The sequence below is a fragment of the Rhipicephalus sanguineus genome, chromosome 1 (assembly GCF_013339695.2).
Source record: "Rhipicephalus sanguineus isolate Rsan-2018 chromosome 1, BIME_Rsan_1.4, whole genome shotgun sequence".
NCBI lineage: Eukaryota > Metazoa > Arthropoda > Arachnida > Ixodida > Ixodidae > Rhipicephalus > Rhipicephalus sanguineus.
This window is the reverse complement of record NC_051176.1, coordinates 55,239,521-55,257,062: the sequence shown is the minus strand read 5'-3', so window position 1 is coordinate 55,257,062 and position 17,542 is coordinate 55,239,521. Positions and strand designations below refer to the sequence as shown.

The following is a 17,542-nucleotide window of genomic DNA, read 5'->3' as shown; positions in this document are numbered from 1 at the left end:
CACACGCTCTTATCCTACCGTGTGTCTGCTCCTTCCCCTTTCACCATACTAGGTCGGAAAAAGTCGTGCTTAGGAGGCTTCGGGCCGGGTGGCCCTTACAGTGGCTGTCCTCTCAACGTGGAACTGGTCGCCTTTACCACTAGGTGCTACGTGTACGTACTGCTCCATTCCAGTGATGCAAGCAGATGCACACAATCTTATATGGACATGCCACCGGTTACAGTCGGAACGCCCCCGTCACCTTTTGCAAGCCGGCCTTTGCTACACTGACACGACGAGTTACGACCGCTGGGTACATGAAAAGAAATTCCACAAGACATATTAGCAGGTCATCTTATTATTATTCACCAAAGAAATAGATGGGCGCTTCCGTATGTCGCCTCACTCTGTCGCATTTCAAGTGTTTACCTCTGTCGCTTCATCTCGCGTTTCCTATGATAGCGAACGTTATAGAAGCAAACAAAATAAGGGAAGCAGGAACACTTTCGAGGTTAAAAAAAGAGGGAAACGCCACAGTACAGCGGAGACGACGCCATTTCAATGAGCCCATCAATTGAGAAAACGCCTTTCGCTCTACGACGGTGCTTTCCGCCCGGCAGCAACGATAAAGTGGGCGGAGCGAAATATAACTCGTGACGACCAAACACTGGATCCCCCCCCCCCCCTCTGCTCCTCTATCTACGTCGTTTGCTGCGCGGACCGAAATCGCAGGCGAACAAATAAGCCGAGACGTTTCCAGAACGGTGTACGCCGCATTATACCACCGGTGTAAATAAATAAATAAATAAATCTACAGGACAGCGCGCGGTCCACACATGGTCTGGCCCCCAACCACATAAATACAATACTCGGCTCGCGTCGCCTCCCTCGAGCGATTTAAAAGAAAAGATAAAGTGCGTCCGTAGCCGCAGAAAAGATGCACCGCGAGCGCGAAATCGAAAACTTTTATGCTCAAAGTGTGTGTATTTGAGGTTTTTGTTTTTACATACTATGACCTTTCCATGATCTTATAAAATCCACTCAGACGCGGGTCAGCCTCGATTATACATATATATATATATATATATATATATATATATATATATATATATATATATATATATATATATATATATATATATATATATATATATATATATATATATATGTGTGTATGGGACAAAGAAATATATATATTTCTTTATCCCAGATGGATACGGCGAAAGCCTCATCGCCTGGTGGAAAGGACACAAATAAACTGGCTCGCCATAAAAGCTGCCCGTATATATATATATATATACATTGGAGCAGAGAATGGCCAGGAGAGAGCGGCGACAGGGGTCCAGGCTATGGGCTTCAGTTTCGGCAGCAGCGGCGCGCCGGCATAAACTCCTCTCGCGCACTCGGGGCGCGGACTTCCTTTTCCCCCTTTTTATGAGAGGCGCGTGCCTTGATCGAGTTCTCAGTGACATCTAGCAGAGCTCTACTTATTGAGTCTATTTTTTTTTATGAGGGCTGGGGGCTTGATATTTACTATCCCGAATATTTAAGGAGACTGCCGTATTTCTGGGTTTCATATTAAACGCACTTCGGCACGTGTGACCCAGATTGGAGCGACGATAGAGCCTGCCGTACTGTTATAGTGAAAGCCTGCGCCGCTCAAAGCAGTAAAGAATAAAAAAAAAGGGGCATCGTGGGTAACGATGATGGAGAGATACTAAGTATGTATAGTGGGGATCTCGTTTATTAATGCACTTATCGTTACGCTAATAGGGCTGCGGTGAACGCACGAGCAGAAGCATTCCGAAAAAACGTGAGCATTATTGCAAATCCCTATCTAAGCACTGCATGCATACACCGTAACACGAACACCTATTTACTTACTGTAGCACTTACTTTATTCCTTATATTCCAGTGGCGTATCAGCTTGTTCGCGAGTGGGAGGGCAGACCTCCCGCACTCTGTCGGCCGTTATATATATATATATATATATATATATATATATATATATATATATATATATATATATATATATATATATATATATATATATATATATATATATGTATATGTTGTTACGTTTGGCCCTGGAACTCATCGTGGCAGACGCCATTGTGCGTGCACCTGTCTGCCGGAACGATGTCTCCACCCCGTATCGGCGCTTAGACGGAGGCACGGAGCGACGCGTCTTCCTGGAAGGGGCCTATGCCGCGCAAGCCGGCAATGCCGCCGTGGACAGATTCCCAGCAAAACAACGGGGAATTCACGGAGACCCCTTTTGTCTCGGAGTTTTCAGCGTGAAATGACATCTCTGGAGAGGTTCTGAGCAAACCACTGCATTCTTTTGCTCGAACGCAGACAAGAAAGTTTGCACGTGCTGGAGTGGACTGTCTCCCAGTCCTCCGAATTCCATGCCCACTCCTTTCTCGGACTTTCCTTCCTCGCCGGGAGTTCCCGTGATAAGGTCGCTCCGAGTTTGGGACCCGAGAGCTGAAAGGTGCGGTGAGCTTGTTGCCCGATTGGACGTCGTCCTTGACCAGGCCCTCACCAGATGTATTGTGTGGTTCCTTCACCCTCTCTCGTAGGTGGGGCCCCGAGACGGCGAGACACCGGATTGGCAGCAGCTACTCACACCAGTTTTAGAGTGCGTCAGTGTTGGCAGACTTGGGGCTATAAAAGCTGAAGACTTTTGTTGTGTTGAGTTGACTCATTCATTCGTTCGCTCTCTCATTTGTAGCTATGTAAATAAACCTACGTTTCTTCTTGAAAAAAACGCGCCCCCTCACTGGGAAAACATCGGCTATGGGGAATCATAGCGCTGCTGCACCGGGAGACGACCTTGAAGGGTTTGAAACCCATTGTAGATGTGACGCAATTCGTTAGTATGAATGGTGGTGTTATTTTTTTCAACGATGGCTTGTGCTCAGCCCGACATATGAAGCCAAATTCGAAAAAAAAAATCGTTTGTAAGTGCTCTTTTCCATGCCCAGCCGGTTTCGTTAATGGTATGCTCCACATCAAGGTTTACTTAAAGATTCTCTTACGAACAACTGTAGCATAAGATGCTTTCGTGCTTCAGTATTGATGCTTCTTTAGGCGTGAGTGCGCGCCTATGGCAAGGAATTGTCACTATGCAACTATTCTCACAACCGAATGCGGGGGGCGTTAACTAGTGTGCTTGAAATAATGGTCATGCGGAAGTTTTTTGGTTTTTTTTCACCTTGCCAATGCCATCAGCGATATCGTCTTAATACTACGCATAATTGTCCTTATTGAGTAAGTGCACGCAGCCTCAATCATTTTTAAAGAACGAACAAAGTTCCGTACAATAGACTCAAGACAGAGCCTACAGTTTTCTATCGTACTTCACGATTCTCAGGGCTCTATCATCTTATTCCTGGAACTGCAACTACCCCGTTTCACTCAAACATAGTTTTGTATTGCGATGCACTCAGACAAGAGGAAAGCGCCGCCTGCGCTTCGAGCATAAAGAATGATCGCCTAAACTGCAAGGAAACGATGCCCTCAACCGTGCTTCACAGCCTGTTTCTTCTGCAGTAGGCTTTGTTGTGTAATCGGTTTTATGTGCGTCCCTCCACTACTTTATGCTTATCGTACTGCATACCATGCGCTCTGCACAAGGCTTTCTACGTATATTCTAGTGATCGGAGGCTTTTCGCAGTGGCCTGCGCCGAGCTTCCAGTGGCTAATGGTTACCATTATATTCCTGCCGTTGTCATCCTCAAACAGAAGTGTGGGGCCTGCTGTGCGAGCCCAATATATGCAAGCATCACCATTCCTGCTGTTTATGTGACTTCCTTCGCGGGCTTTCGCAATCAATGCAGTGGTAGTCCTTTATACTTGGCCTTCTCTTCTTGACGTTTCACTATTTCTGCGCAGGAGCCCATGGATATGACTTCTGAATGGTTGCAGCCATATTATTGGAGATGTCTCTGTCGTACTTTGTTGGCTTGTATACTGTAGGCCACGTGACCCAAAGTGGCCGCGAGCAATGTTATTTTTCTGTATAGGCCAGTTCGAACGGCCGTCGTACTTTTATGAGAGCGATTTCTAGCTAGAGCGGAAGACACACATCACCTTGTTGCGATTGGCTATGGCGGAGCATGCGCATTTACGAACATATTGAAGTTTCCTTCGAAGTGGCGACTTTCTCCACGCAAATCTAGAAGAGCTACGGTGTTATATAATATATATATATATATATACTTTTTTACCAACCCACAAAAACTTTTCTCCTCGTTAACTTTGGAAGCACTTTCACGTAATGCCCTGGTATAGCCACAGAATGAGAAAAAGAGGAAACGGGAGCTGATTGTTTCCGGTGCGGAATACACATGCAATGCGAATACACGCTGCGAATACACATACACTGCGGAATACGCATACACATACACATGCACATAAGCATACATAACGAAGTTTCGGCAGACAAACTACAGTTGCAAACTTGATTTAACGAAGTCATGAGCGTGTTCGATTTATTTCGTTAAATCGGGAAGTTTGTAATATAGAGAAAGAAATTTTTCCGCCCTTAAAAATCTAAGATTGTAATATAGCGGCACCAAAAAACTACCGCAACATTTTATTTTGCACTAACGCAAGCCTGCGCGTCTCAAAAGTCCGCGAGCGCAGACGAGATATGGAGCCTCCCATGTCCGTGCAGTATCGCGAGGTAGACGGTCTCGTGAAGCTATGACGCGCTGCCGATATGCAAAGACGAGGAGAACGAGTGTCGTGGTTGCGTGATCAGGCCGAGCTAGAAAATTGCGAGGAGACGATCAGTGTCATCTGTCGCATAAACCATTAAATAACGAAAGCAACCACCGGATTCCTGTGGGAGCATTTGCAAGGAAAAGGAATCTCCAGTAGCGCCATTTGATACGTAAAAGCGCTACCGACTGTTGAACCCGTTGTTACTTGCATAGTCGCAGCGTGTAGCCTCGTCAAAGAAAAGCTAGGGTCGTGACTACTGCGGCTAGATGTTTTAACATGATAATGTTGCGGCGCACGCCCGAAGGAAAAAACCCGTATATACATGAAAATTAGAAAGAAATGACTGCATTTTCGCTAATGTATTTCCGGAAAGACCTCATTAAATCTGGTTTACTGCTACGATAGCTTCGTTAATTTGTGTTGACAACACTGAACCCCATGGGTAGCGTCCGCGGAATGGAAATTTGTTCGTTAGATCGGGAAGTTCGTGAAATCGGGTTTCGTTCGATCGAGTTTTAACTGTATAGCATATGTCAAGGAGACGGACCCAGCTGCTTTTATAGCATAGCATTCTTTAAGCTATGTCAGTCTTTCAAAGTGACCGTAATCCGGATTAAAGATGCCACGTTTACTACCGGCCCACTCTGTTCCTCGAGGCACGAAGGGTTCGCCGCATAAAGCGCACATAGAGAAGCGCACAAGCGTGCCCACGCACAGTGTGTCCACGGAGAGAGGTTGTTACTCGCAGAGCGCCACGAAAGAAACGGGAGTAGCCATGCGAGACACGCGCGGGGTTATCGCGCTTTTGACTGTGTATACGGCAGTTGTTCCACGTGCAGGAATAGAGCGGAAGCTTAACATACACATTCAATGGTATCGACGCAAAGCAACTGCGTATCATATACCTCCGTTGCTTTTCTCGCGTTCTTCGAGTACTGTGCATTGCTGACTGCATATAAGGTCGACATCTGTACACCTGTAGATCACGTTCTCGGTGGCGCATAGAACGGCGTGAGCTCTTTGTGGAGTGCTCATGGGGGTTGAAACAACGCGAGACTATCGCCCTGACGTTCTTTCGTTCGAATAATTTAGCGTGTTATTCGACCGTGTCGACGTCGTTTCTGTAAGGGCGAGCAGGCTCATATGGAAATGCAGCCTTGAAGAGCCGTGATATGGACTACAACTCTGAAAGTTGCGCGAAGAGCTCTTTGGGAACGGCAAACCATATAGTTATTATTTGTGCAGTGCGAAAATGGGAAGTTGGGAGCAACATGAATAGTCGTGGCTGTATTTTAGCCCCTATAAAGCTGCGCTGCTGAGCTCGAGGTTGCGGGTTTGTTGGCGGCCCCGGTTCCATTTCGACGGTGAAGTAACGCAAAAACACGCACGTGTGCTTAGATGTAAGTGCCTGTCAAAGAGTTACCGCTTGTGCAAGTCAATCCATGTCTACCTGAGTATGGTGTGTTTCGTAATAAGATGGTGGTGTCGGCTTGTAAAAATGTGGGAATGTTTATTTTTGGTCTGATACATACAACAGCAACTTAGAAGCAGTGGTAGAAGATGCGATAAGGTAAGCAAGGAAACCATAGGGATTAAAAGTGGGCTCTGTCCATGCTGGCTTGTAAAGATATAACAATGTAAGCTCAACAGCTCCGGAAATGAGGGTGTAAAGGAAACAACAACAAAAAGAGGCTAGCGGGAGGCATGACGCTCTCGAATTCGGGTATGGTCAGCACTTGAACCTCATTCGTGCCACCCTTAACGCGAGCGGTAACGACAATCTGCAGAAGGCCGTGGGGGAAGAAGCAGGTGAGCGAAAAAACGAGACAAGAAGGCGGGGAAGTTCAAGAAGCCCGATGAAAAGGGCCGTGCCGCGTGCTCTCTGCGAAGCGTTCGCTGCCCTGAAACTTATTACGGCGAAGCTCGAGTCGCCTCGGAGCACGTAGCAACGCAGAGCCCTGTTTGGCACGCCCGACTTCAACTCGAGGACTCGCGTGAAGGGGCGGCGCGCCCGTGCTCGGGTCCGTCGTAGACGACGTGCCCCCGCCCCCGCGCCTGCGCTCTGCCGCACTAATTGTGCGCAGTGCGGCGAAAGCACAAATCGAACGGGAGACTGCGGGGTTCTTGTAGGAGCAAAGAACTATTAGCCACGCGTCCGAAAACAGACCACGCGACGACGGTAGTGATTTACGGCGTTGAATGACGCAAGCGCCAGGTCTGGCCAAAGAGCGCCCAAGCGGTATTTCTAATGGCGAAGTTTATTCCAGTCGTTTAGAATAACAGAGAGCTGAGCTAGTTGGTACGTATTCATGTTAAAAGATTGGGCGTGCAAACACGAACACGGGCGGAGTTTGTGGTGTCTTGACTCCACTCTTGTGTCCGTGTCGAGCGTTACGGGCACAAGCCGCATTCACATCATCTAATTCGGCACACGAACGAACAGACCGCACGAGAGCGTAGCTCAAGACGGCCCTTACGTACCATAAGCCCCGTTAAGTTTGACATTGGTTAGAATTGCTTCGGTCTCATCAATGTGTTTTTTTTAATGGCTAGAAATAGATTTATGCCGTACCATAGCTCAGATGGAACACGTAGTCCCTCGGCGCTTTACTTTACAGTCCTCATAGTATAACTCAGTCCGATTCACACAACCGCGTCGCCGATGTACAGTAAATCTAGTATATAGTTTCTTATACGGCAAACAAACAGTGCCTACCGGAGCCTCATCTTTGCTGTCCTGCCAAGCCATATGCAGCAATCTTTTCGTCAGACAATGCATCGATACGACATCTTCGCCTGCAGCCGCGGTATGGAGTCATGAGAGCAAGCCTATGAGGCTCCTTAATTGATATAACCATATAAGCCGACCTAATACCGCAAGCCGCCAATCATACACCGCACACTTTATAGATGTATATGCCTCTGCCATGCGTAGCACCACTTCTCTCGAAGATACAAGAATATCTCGCGCGCCGGATTTCTACGAAAGCTCTGTCCCGACTGGTGCGCCGACGATGCGGGATCAGCGCATATAGTTTCTAAAATGTAGCTAAGCCCGCGAGCCTTAAAACCTCGGGGTTATGAACTACACGGTACACACGCTTCAAGGTAAACCTGGCGAGAGTCCAGAGACGCGGACAAAATGGCACTGAGCAATAGGGGCACCCCGCAAGGGTCCGTGATTTCACCACTATTGTTCAATATCGCCATGGTTGGTCTATCGGAGGGTCTGGGCAAGATTCAAGGCATCGGACATACTGTTTACGCGGACGACATAACGATCTGGTGTGCTGGAGGCAGCGATGGGCACATTGAATCTGCCCTCCAGGAAGCCATCGACTACACAGAGTCCTTTCTGCAGGACACAGGCCTCAGGTGCTCACCGAGTAAATCAGAGCTGCTTTTGTATAGACCCAGCAGGCGGGGACGCAAGCCAAAAGACTGGAAGCCCCTGGCAGAGAGTGACACCAACCTGCATACGAAGAGTGGGGACATAATCCCTAGGGTCGCGTCGATCCGCATCCTCGGTATGATCGTGGAGTCGTCGGGCACCAATAGCCAAACGATCCTCCGGCTCGCAAAAAAGACTGACAGCACCATCGGCCTTATCAGGAGGGTCGCCAACAGACGCAGTGGTCTTGCAGAAGACAACCTGGTCAGGCTTATCCACGCGTTCTTACTGTGCCACTTTACCTACGTCGCGGCCATGCATGTCTGGAGGAGGGCTGAGCGGGATAAATTAAACGCCATGATGCGGAGAGGCATCAAGAGCGCTCTTGGTATCCCGAACTACACGCAGACGGAACGACTCCTACAGCTGGGAATGCACAATACGCTCGAGGAGATTGCGGAGGCACAGGAGAGGGCACAGGTCATCAGACTCTCGGGCACGAAGGCTGGGAGGCGACTCCTGATGGCCATGGGTATCCCGTCGGCCACAGTGGACGACAATTACCAGGGATTGCCAAGAAGACAACGTGAACAAATCATCGTTTCCCCCATTCCGCGCAATATGCACCCGCTGCGAAACACGGGAAGAAGACGGACCAGGGCAGCGGCGATCCTCCGCAGTGTAGCAGAGGTCCCTGGGGAGAGCTGTTTTGTCGACGCGGCCAGGTACGGGAACAGCAACAAATACGCAGTGGTCTCGGTCGACCAAGCTGGTTCGGTCATCAACGCCGCAGCGATTGAATGTTCCTCCTCGAGCGCTGCCGAGCAGGTGGCCATTGCCGTCGCTCTCCTCGACGAGAAGCGCGCGAACGTATACAGCGACTCACGGGCAGCCGTCCGTGCCTTCGCCGTCGGCGCAATCGCCAAGGAGGCACGCTGTATTCTCGGTGAAAAAGACATCTCTAACCACATCTTAACGTGGTTCCCTGCTCACATGGGTCATTTTGAAGGAGGCCCCACCAACCTCAACGAGCTGGCCCACTCCAAGGCACGAGGTATGACGTTCTGCGCCCACGGAGGTTCTCCCCAGCCCACAACGTTGGACAATAGAGATCAGCCCACCACATACAATGAAATTACGCAGCACTTCTACCTAGGCAGGAGGGTCTACCCCCCTCCTCACAGAAAACTACACAGAGCCCAGGCCATGACGCTTAGACTCTTGCAGACTCATTTATATCCAAATCTGGCCTTATTTCACAAAATTTACCCGGATACTTACACTAGCAGCTCGTGTCCCCTTTGTGGAGAAATAGCTAACTTAGAGCATATGCTCTGGCGATGCCCCTCGTTACTGGGCAGTGAACAAGCCGACCCAGCCAAGTGGAGCTCCGCCATCAGAAGCCCCAACAAGGGGGATCAGCTTCGGGCCATCCAGAGAGCCCACGATGCGGCGGTCAGGCTAAGCCTTCCCGTCCCAACGTGGGAGAAGCCCACTGCGCGCTAGTCGCGTCTCTCAGGACTATATTTAATAAAGTTCCACCATCCATCCATCCATCCATAGACGCGGATATAGTATTCTTTCGCATTATATGGTAACGCAACGCAACGCATCTCAAACTTGTTCAAGTTTTCGAGTATACGATCGATCATTCAAGACTCATAATATACCTTTTCGAGACCTCAGAGGAACGGGATATTGACATTACTGGAAGTTTGGGGTTACTCCGGACATTTGATACAGCAGACACTTCGTTATATTCTAGCGTCTCGTATCACATGTCATTAAAACAGACTTTTGGTAGAGATCATTTCTACCGCACTGTTCGTGTCAATTTTTTCACGAATCAAAATGCATCATTCATAGCTGCGGTACATATACACAAAAGGTACACAGAGCGGACGGTTTGCATGCTACGATGTATGCGCATGCGAAAGAAATTCCTCCGCAGACCAATATCTCTCACTTTGAACATACGAATGAGGAAAAACGCCGTGCGTTCGGTATATCTCCAGTGTTACACTTATATAACAGAAAGCGTTAAAAAAGTTTCGAAAGCAAGAGTGGAAATCTTGTGACGGCGTGAAATTTCTTGGCATCAACGTTGTTGCCCAATCAGAGCACCAAGATTGTGCAACAGTGCAGCCAGCAGGCATTTCGATCTCGAGCAAAATATCGCGGGACTCTCGGGCGTCGCTTAATAAATTGCACGGTGGCCGTTCCTCGCACGCTCCTCTTCTTTAGACGAATGAAGTGCGAGCCTTTCATCGCCCTTTCCTATTCACGCTCCCAGCCGCTGAATGTCTCGTTACCACGCTCCTCTCGCCTCCGCAGTCACATCGATCGAGCTCGAACGACAAGGAACGAAGATGTAAAATAGACCAAAGAACGCTAAGAGAAAAAAAAAAGAACGGAAATTCCAAGGCCCTAATCTTGTTACCCCGAAACCGCGAGCGCGCGCTAGACACTATACTCGGGCGGCTGTAAATTCTTTCGGCCACCGCAGAACCGCCGCGTGCTGGCGCTCTCATTACCGACACCTCGCCGTATATACACCCTTCTCCCGCTACACCCTTCCGGCTGCTGCTCCTTATCTGCGCCGACCGGCAGCAACCGCACAGGACGGTGGTGCTCATTTTCGTCCTCTCCCAGCGGTGGGCGACGGACAGTTCAAGCGGTGGCGACGACAGAGCCCTTCCTTCCTCCCTGTTCGGGCAGCCCCTTCCCGCGAAGACTGCAGACGTTGTCCGAGCCACACGTCTCCCAACGACCCTCCTGCAGGCTCTGCTTCCTTTGCTTTCTTTCCTTATTTTGCTTTGCCTTCGCGACATTGCTGCAGACGGTCTCACCTACTTTTCGTCTGTGCGTCATTTGTGGCGCGCTCCGACACCGAGGAGGACATGTCATCCGCTTATCTCCCGCGAACAGAGTGGGCCGCCGCCGCCGCCGCCGCAATATTTCTCGTCTCTCGTAACATTCCTCCTTGCCTAATTTTCTTGCTTTGCACGCCTTTTGTGCTGTCGTCCGGGTGGCAGTTTTGTGCAGCGTTGATGCCGCCTCCGCGATGCCGCCACATCGCCGTATGTTAGCGCAGCGCTGAAGTCGTTCCAACTCCATACATCACTCCGTGTTGTTCCATACGTTCCTCAGGAGTGTGTCGGCCGTCGTCTACACACCGGTCTTAACTTTACCGAAGTATTAATAAACGACACATCGTGAATCAGGGAACTAAGCTACACTTTGCCCCCTGTACGACATGAGACAAAGGACGTCCCCAAAAGGACAAGCGAAAAAGAAAAGCAAGATGAGTAAAAAATATGAAAAAGGTAGCCCGTACAAACGTATATGCCTAGATACAGTTAGTAAACAGCTATGGTGGGGGCGCATGGCTTTGTATTTATTAGTAGCAGGTTATAGGAGAGGTTAGAGCTGTTTGGAGGCAAGACAGGAAGCGATCGCGCAGTTTGCACAACGCCGACATGCGAGAACAAAAAGCTCAAATGAGCAATATGGCAGCAGCTCGGTGTTGTTTTTTTTAATCCTCGGCTTCTGTTGTGCAAGTAGAAGTGGCCCACGACATGCTAAGTAACGAGAGGCGTGCCCTCCAAAAAAGGAAATGGAACTCCACTGCCACGCAAGGGTGGAGGATGCGCGCATACTCGCTATGTAGTATAGCGGTGCACGCAACTATATCAACAGGGAATGGAGCAGGCGCGCGTGGCTTTCGGCACTGCCGGCCGCGCCCATACGGCCGTCTCTGTTCGGGCAGCTGGGCCTCCACTCCACTGCGAATTAAGAATCGACGTCCGCGAGGAGCACGCTTCTTCGAGCCGGCTCATGAATGGTGGCGGGGACGCCTTGGCATTCGCACGAGACGGGATCATCGGTACGGCGACGCGATCAATTTTAATTAACGGTCGGCCCAGCCGGCCCGGTGGCCGTCATTCCGCACGGAGACGGGTTTATAGCTCGCCCCACCGGGCGTCCCAAAGTTCCGATTGCGCCCGAGTGCATTACTTTGTGTGTAGGCATGCGTCTATGCAGCGTGCGGGCACGATGTATCTCTGTGCCGGAGATGAACACAAGTGGCAGCTCAATTTTCTTTGACAAGGCTGCGAGGGAAACTACGTTCGCAGAAATATATACTACTGAATATGTCGACACCTTATTGAAGATACCGTGCTCCTACGCAGTAATGTTAGCCTACACTTTTAGCGCGGTTATTTCTAGACACCGCGAGAGTGTACGCTCTTTTTGGTCAATATAGCCTGCCAATAGTACCTGCTCGACAGCTCTAGTTCTAATGGGCGCACGAATGCACATACAGCTTCAGTGTAAGAAACACGTCAGCGTGAGGTATGAAAAACATTAAAACAGTTCCACGCCAGTGAAATCTGAGTAAACAGTGGATCTGGCAAGCAAGCGCTACCCCCTGGCGAATGCAGATTGAATTCTTTCTTCATCATCATCTTCTTCTTCTTTATTTCACATTTCTTTCTTTATCTCTTTCTATATAAGCTCCTCCTTTCCCTCCTCCTCATTCTCACTTCCCTCTCCCATTCCATTGCTAAACTATACTATACAAGGCTACGCGATGCTTTACCTTCTCCCCTCCTCCTCTCCTTTCTCCTCGCCTTCCTATCACTGCTGCTCACCCTAACTTCCTTTTCCCCTCGCTATACTATACTACACTATGCATAGTTATGCTATGCTAGGAGCTGCTTGGCACATACCCGCTTTCTGTGGCGTATACCCGCCGAGTTTTCTGTCACGACTCCGGCCTTACTCCGAGCTTAAACAACTTGTTTAAGCTCGGCCGCCTATTATGGCCGCCTATTACGGCCGCCTATTAAGCTCGGCAGCCTTCGCTGATAATATGTCAAGCATCACGATTGTCTAAAATATTCGCTTACGAACAATGATAACGTAAGATCCTTTTTTCTTGTGTGAATACGGCATCAGCTGCTCATAAGTGCCTTGATCAGCATGAAAAAAGATAAAAAAAAAAGATTGCCGAACTTCCAGACCTACCGAGGAATCGGCCTTTATATTAGAGTTTATCGTGACCGAAGCTTATTAAGCAAGCTTACTTTTGACTCCATCCTAGTGATGCAGAACTGTCGGTAAATTGACTATCGATAGTATCGATAGTTTTTTGGAAACTATCGATAGTGTAAACAAACTATCGATAGTGTTACTGTCGACAAACTATCGATATAGTGCAATCGGTAGTACCGTCGTTAATATTACTATAGCGATATTACTGCCACGCGTGTTTATTGCTTTGTTTTCACGTATTCGGGTTTCACCTACGAAGACTGTTAGCAACGTTTGACGCAGACCGCGCCGTAATGTTTGAGAAGCTTCACAATTGTTTGAGATCATTCTGTTAAGATTACGCGCCGGACGCGACTAGTAAAGTTTATTCGAGAGCTTACGCGAGCACCAGCGATAACGCTGGAAGGCTTGATCACTGATGCATAAAGGACGACGCGTTCCACCGATGATCAGATTACTCAACGGCTGACGACTGCCCCCGCCGCTATCAGTGCGCAGCATGTATCGCTTGTATTTGGAGTTTTGATTTTCTGGGCACAAGTTCGCCCAAATAAGGAGCTCCGTATTTCCCAGCCTTGCTGCAGCATTCTTCGCTGTCACAACCACATGACAATACTAACGATAGTGCTGTGAATAATGATGCGGTTGCTGGCCGGCCATATTGCCAAAATATTTGCGATAGTCTACTACCAGTTTCACTTGATTCATGAGCAATTTATGGCAGATAAATTCATTAGTTCCGCAGTGAAAATGGTGGAATATATCCATCAATAAATTCGTATCCAAATGCAACCAATTACACCTTACAATTAACTTCTTGATAATTTTTATTTTGAAATCATAAAATGCAATATCAATTTGAAGCCGCGCAGTCCCACCACATGTAAAGGCTTCCTTTCCGCTACAGCTGAACAGTTTGACTTCATGATCATGTGTCAGCAAAGCACTCTGGTGAAGAACGCAAGCATGTCCAACTTTCTTGCCCTTCAGCTTGCTCCTCCGGCTCAACTATGTACCACGCGCACGGGGAACCAAGTTTATTCTGCAGTGAGTCCACGCTGTTGATTTCATACTATCGATAGTACCATCGAATTTTTTACTATCAATAGCGCTATCGATAGTATTTTTCACCATCGATAGTTCGATAGTGACTCAGCTATCGATAGTATCGATAGTACCATCGATAGTTCTGCATCACTACTCCATCCTTAAGAAATATAAAAGTCATCTAGCCAAGTTCATTACTGGACGAATGCCTCTACCTACAATGTCCGATAATAATGACTGATTAATGATTGAAAATTTGCAGATTTCGTCGCATCTACGTTTCTAGCGGAGTGCCCCAGCGCGTTTCCTTTTGACTTGGTAAATAATCTAATCCGCTAATAGATGTAATAATAATAATTGTTGGGGTTTAAAGTCCCAAAACCACGATATAATTAATTCCGCTAGAGACAAACAGAAGAATTCATTGCCCATAAACGCGATGCATGGACGTACAACTTACAGAGTCGGTCACACATTCCGCAAGTCCTTAGTTATCAGAACAACGCGCTTAAAACCCACAGTGTTGAAGATGGGTTTGGATGTTCTCATCCGTTGGGAGGAATCGTCGTGAACGCTTTTCTATGACTTCAGGGGAACTCACGGAGAAGGCGTCCGGTCGTCCCCACAAAGTCATTGCTGTCACAAGCTGGGATTTCGATTACATTTGCTGGCAAGCTAGTCGGTGATGCATCGTTCATAGGCATAACAATAAAACGCAACAAGAAATCAGGAAGGCACTCTCTTTCCTGCTTCTTCTAGGTATCTTGTTACGCTTGTGCTTTTATACATATAATTTCGATGAACCGCTGTCACTAATGTGGAATAATTATGGAATCTTGAATGCCACACCGAACCCCAAACAATCACGTAAGTGTATTCATGGAGTCGGTTGGAATGGAATTCTCGCCTTGTGTCACGTTTCATTCCCTTTACCACTTTCCCTCGCACGGCGCTGTCAGCCAGTTTTGAAACCAGTTAAACTATCTGTTTTTCCCTCTTATCACCCGAAACGCGGTTTTGTCCTCGAAATTTCAGCGCAGCTGAATTTCAGATGCAGTGGAAAATTACGCCATCGCGTGACAAAGCGGCGTTTACAGCCGCTTCAAACCGAATGAGTAACAGTTCCTAGACCGCTTGCAACGTTCACGGAAAGTGACACGGCGCAGTAGACTCGCTACGCTCTGTCTCACCTCACTTAGTAACGCCACTGCCGGCGTTGAAGTTTAACCGAATTGATTTTTTTTTGCCATTTTTTATTTGTTTGCTCCGCTGTAACTCAGCCTTGCGTCTCTAGTGCAAGCTGCTCGCATTTTTCGTATTCGGACTGTCTCCGCTAACGGCACTTTCGCTTATCGCGCAACATTAGTTGCGGAGCGTGTTCGTCGCCGGACGACAACAATATTTCTTTGAGACACGCGAGATCTTTACGGCGCGTGAAGGTTCAAGGGCCACTAAACAACCTCTGAAAATACAGGGAGAGAGCGCGCGTTATTCTCTCCTGGCGTTACCAGTCTTTTCGGTGCAATTTGTGACGCCAGTAGTCCATTCACGTGACGACATGAGGAAATAAGTTATCGATTGGTCCATATAGCAGGGATATCAGTTGTGAAAATTCTTCTACCCCGATTTCCCATCCAGTCGAACGCCCGTTCTGCCTAGTCTCGCGTGACTATCGTGCGCCATCAACTGATTTCACTTCGTTTCGTGCTTTTTCAACTGCGCAAGCGGAGATAACAGCGTGTGGCCGAAAAGCGCGAAATTATGATAGGCTGACATTGGCCACGTGTTTCATAAAGAAATAAGTGGCGAGGAGGAGACAGCGACTGCAGGAAAGGTAGTGAAGGCAAGAAAGAAGCCACTATCTCGTCTTTGAACTCGGAGTGGTTTGGGGGCCCTCTCAGATTCCGTGTATTCTAAGCTTAGAAAACGTTATTACCAATTGTTATTCTACAAAAACACGTTGATCTTATCAAAAGCTGATCATAAGTCAAGGTCACTAATTCCGCAGGAAACCAAGCAAAAGCCCTCGCGCTCATAGAGCATGTATTCATACGAGCTCACTGTCGACGTTGTTCGGGGAGATTGGCCGTGCACGAATTTGTGAGCATGGTCAAGCACGTACGCAGTGTTTCGCATGCAGATACTTCTTGCGATCGAGGCTCCACGACAACGCGGTAACTTTTGTGCACAAACTGTCCCCGGTCATATTGCCCACTAAAAACTGTTGGTCGACCCGTTACTCTTTGTTGGCACGCTGCCGGAACACCGGTGTCAACCATGCTTCCGCCAACTTCACACTGAATTCAGTTGTGGCATAGGGCTTGAGTGCGGCACAATGTAAATGGTTCCCACGATAACACTAATTACGCAACTTTCAACAATATGTGCACTCAGCATCACCTCAAGGCTACCTTCTACGTGCGATGCATTCAGCAATGCCTTTTCTTTGTATTTCGTGGAAGCCCCCGCAAATTAGTTCTCCGCAAGTATGTGGCACAACTCGGTGTCTCAGAGAGGGTTTTAAAAGTCATCGTTCGAGCAGCATGGTCACGGACACAGTCTCTAGCGTCAGTCGATAAAACGAGTAACAAGAAAAAAATGTTATTTCTACTGTAGAATTGACAGCTGGCGCGTCCAGCGCTGTGGTGCGTCCTTCAATCTCCTTTTGACCGTGCCGTAATTTGCGCTGATTTCAAGATGTTATTTCCACTTACCGCTGAAGTTGGACTCAATCTCGTATGGGATGACGGCGTGGTCCCAGAGCCTCTCGGGCCTCGCAGTGGCGGCGCGGACTCGACGGCGGTTCTTGCCCGCGCGCTCCCGGTGCCGATGTCGCCGCCTGCGCGTATGAAGAAATATCTGTACTATAAAATCGTTTACATCATCGCAAACGCAATTTCCGAAACTCAGCGCAATTGGCCCGCATTTTGCCAAGCTGGTCGAGAGAACCAGGCCGACGCCCAGGAAAGCCGGGCAGACTCGGCCGTTCCTGCAGCACGAGGCGCTGGCGCGCTTTACCGGATTTCATTAATGGCTAAAATTTTAACGCCCAAAATCATACTTTTTGTCAATGGCAAGAATATTTAGCGCATGAGGGACACAAGGACGAAAAAGTAGGGACACAAGACGTGCGCTGTCCGTATTGTGTCCCTCTTTCTTCCTTGTGTTGCTTATAGATTAAAAATCCTTATCATGTGTTACAACTAGGCCGTATTTCTATCCTTGTTTTGTCAATGGCTTCACGTAAGCATATAGTTACACGTGCGTAAACCGCACGTGTAACTATTGTTTTTGCCGCTTCTTTTTTGGTGCCTTCGGGCCCTGAAAGTATAT

The 17,542-nt window shown here is 48.3% G+C and overlaps 1 protein-coding gene across 1 annotated transcript in view; it reads right to left on the bottom strand.

The window, feature by feature from the left end:
• Positions 1–17,542, bottom strand: part of LOC119389720 (bone morphogenetic protein 1) — a 604,284-nt gene that overhangs the window by 205,516 nt on the left and 381,226 nt on the right. The window contains exon 3 of the mRNA XM_037657125.2: positions 16,924–17,048. Coding sequence (XP_037513053.1) covers positions 16,924–17,048 — 125 coding nt within the window. The remainder of the gene's footprint in view (positions 1–16,923; positions 17,049–17,542) is intronic.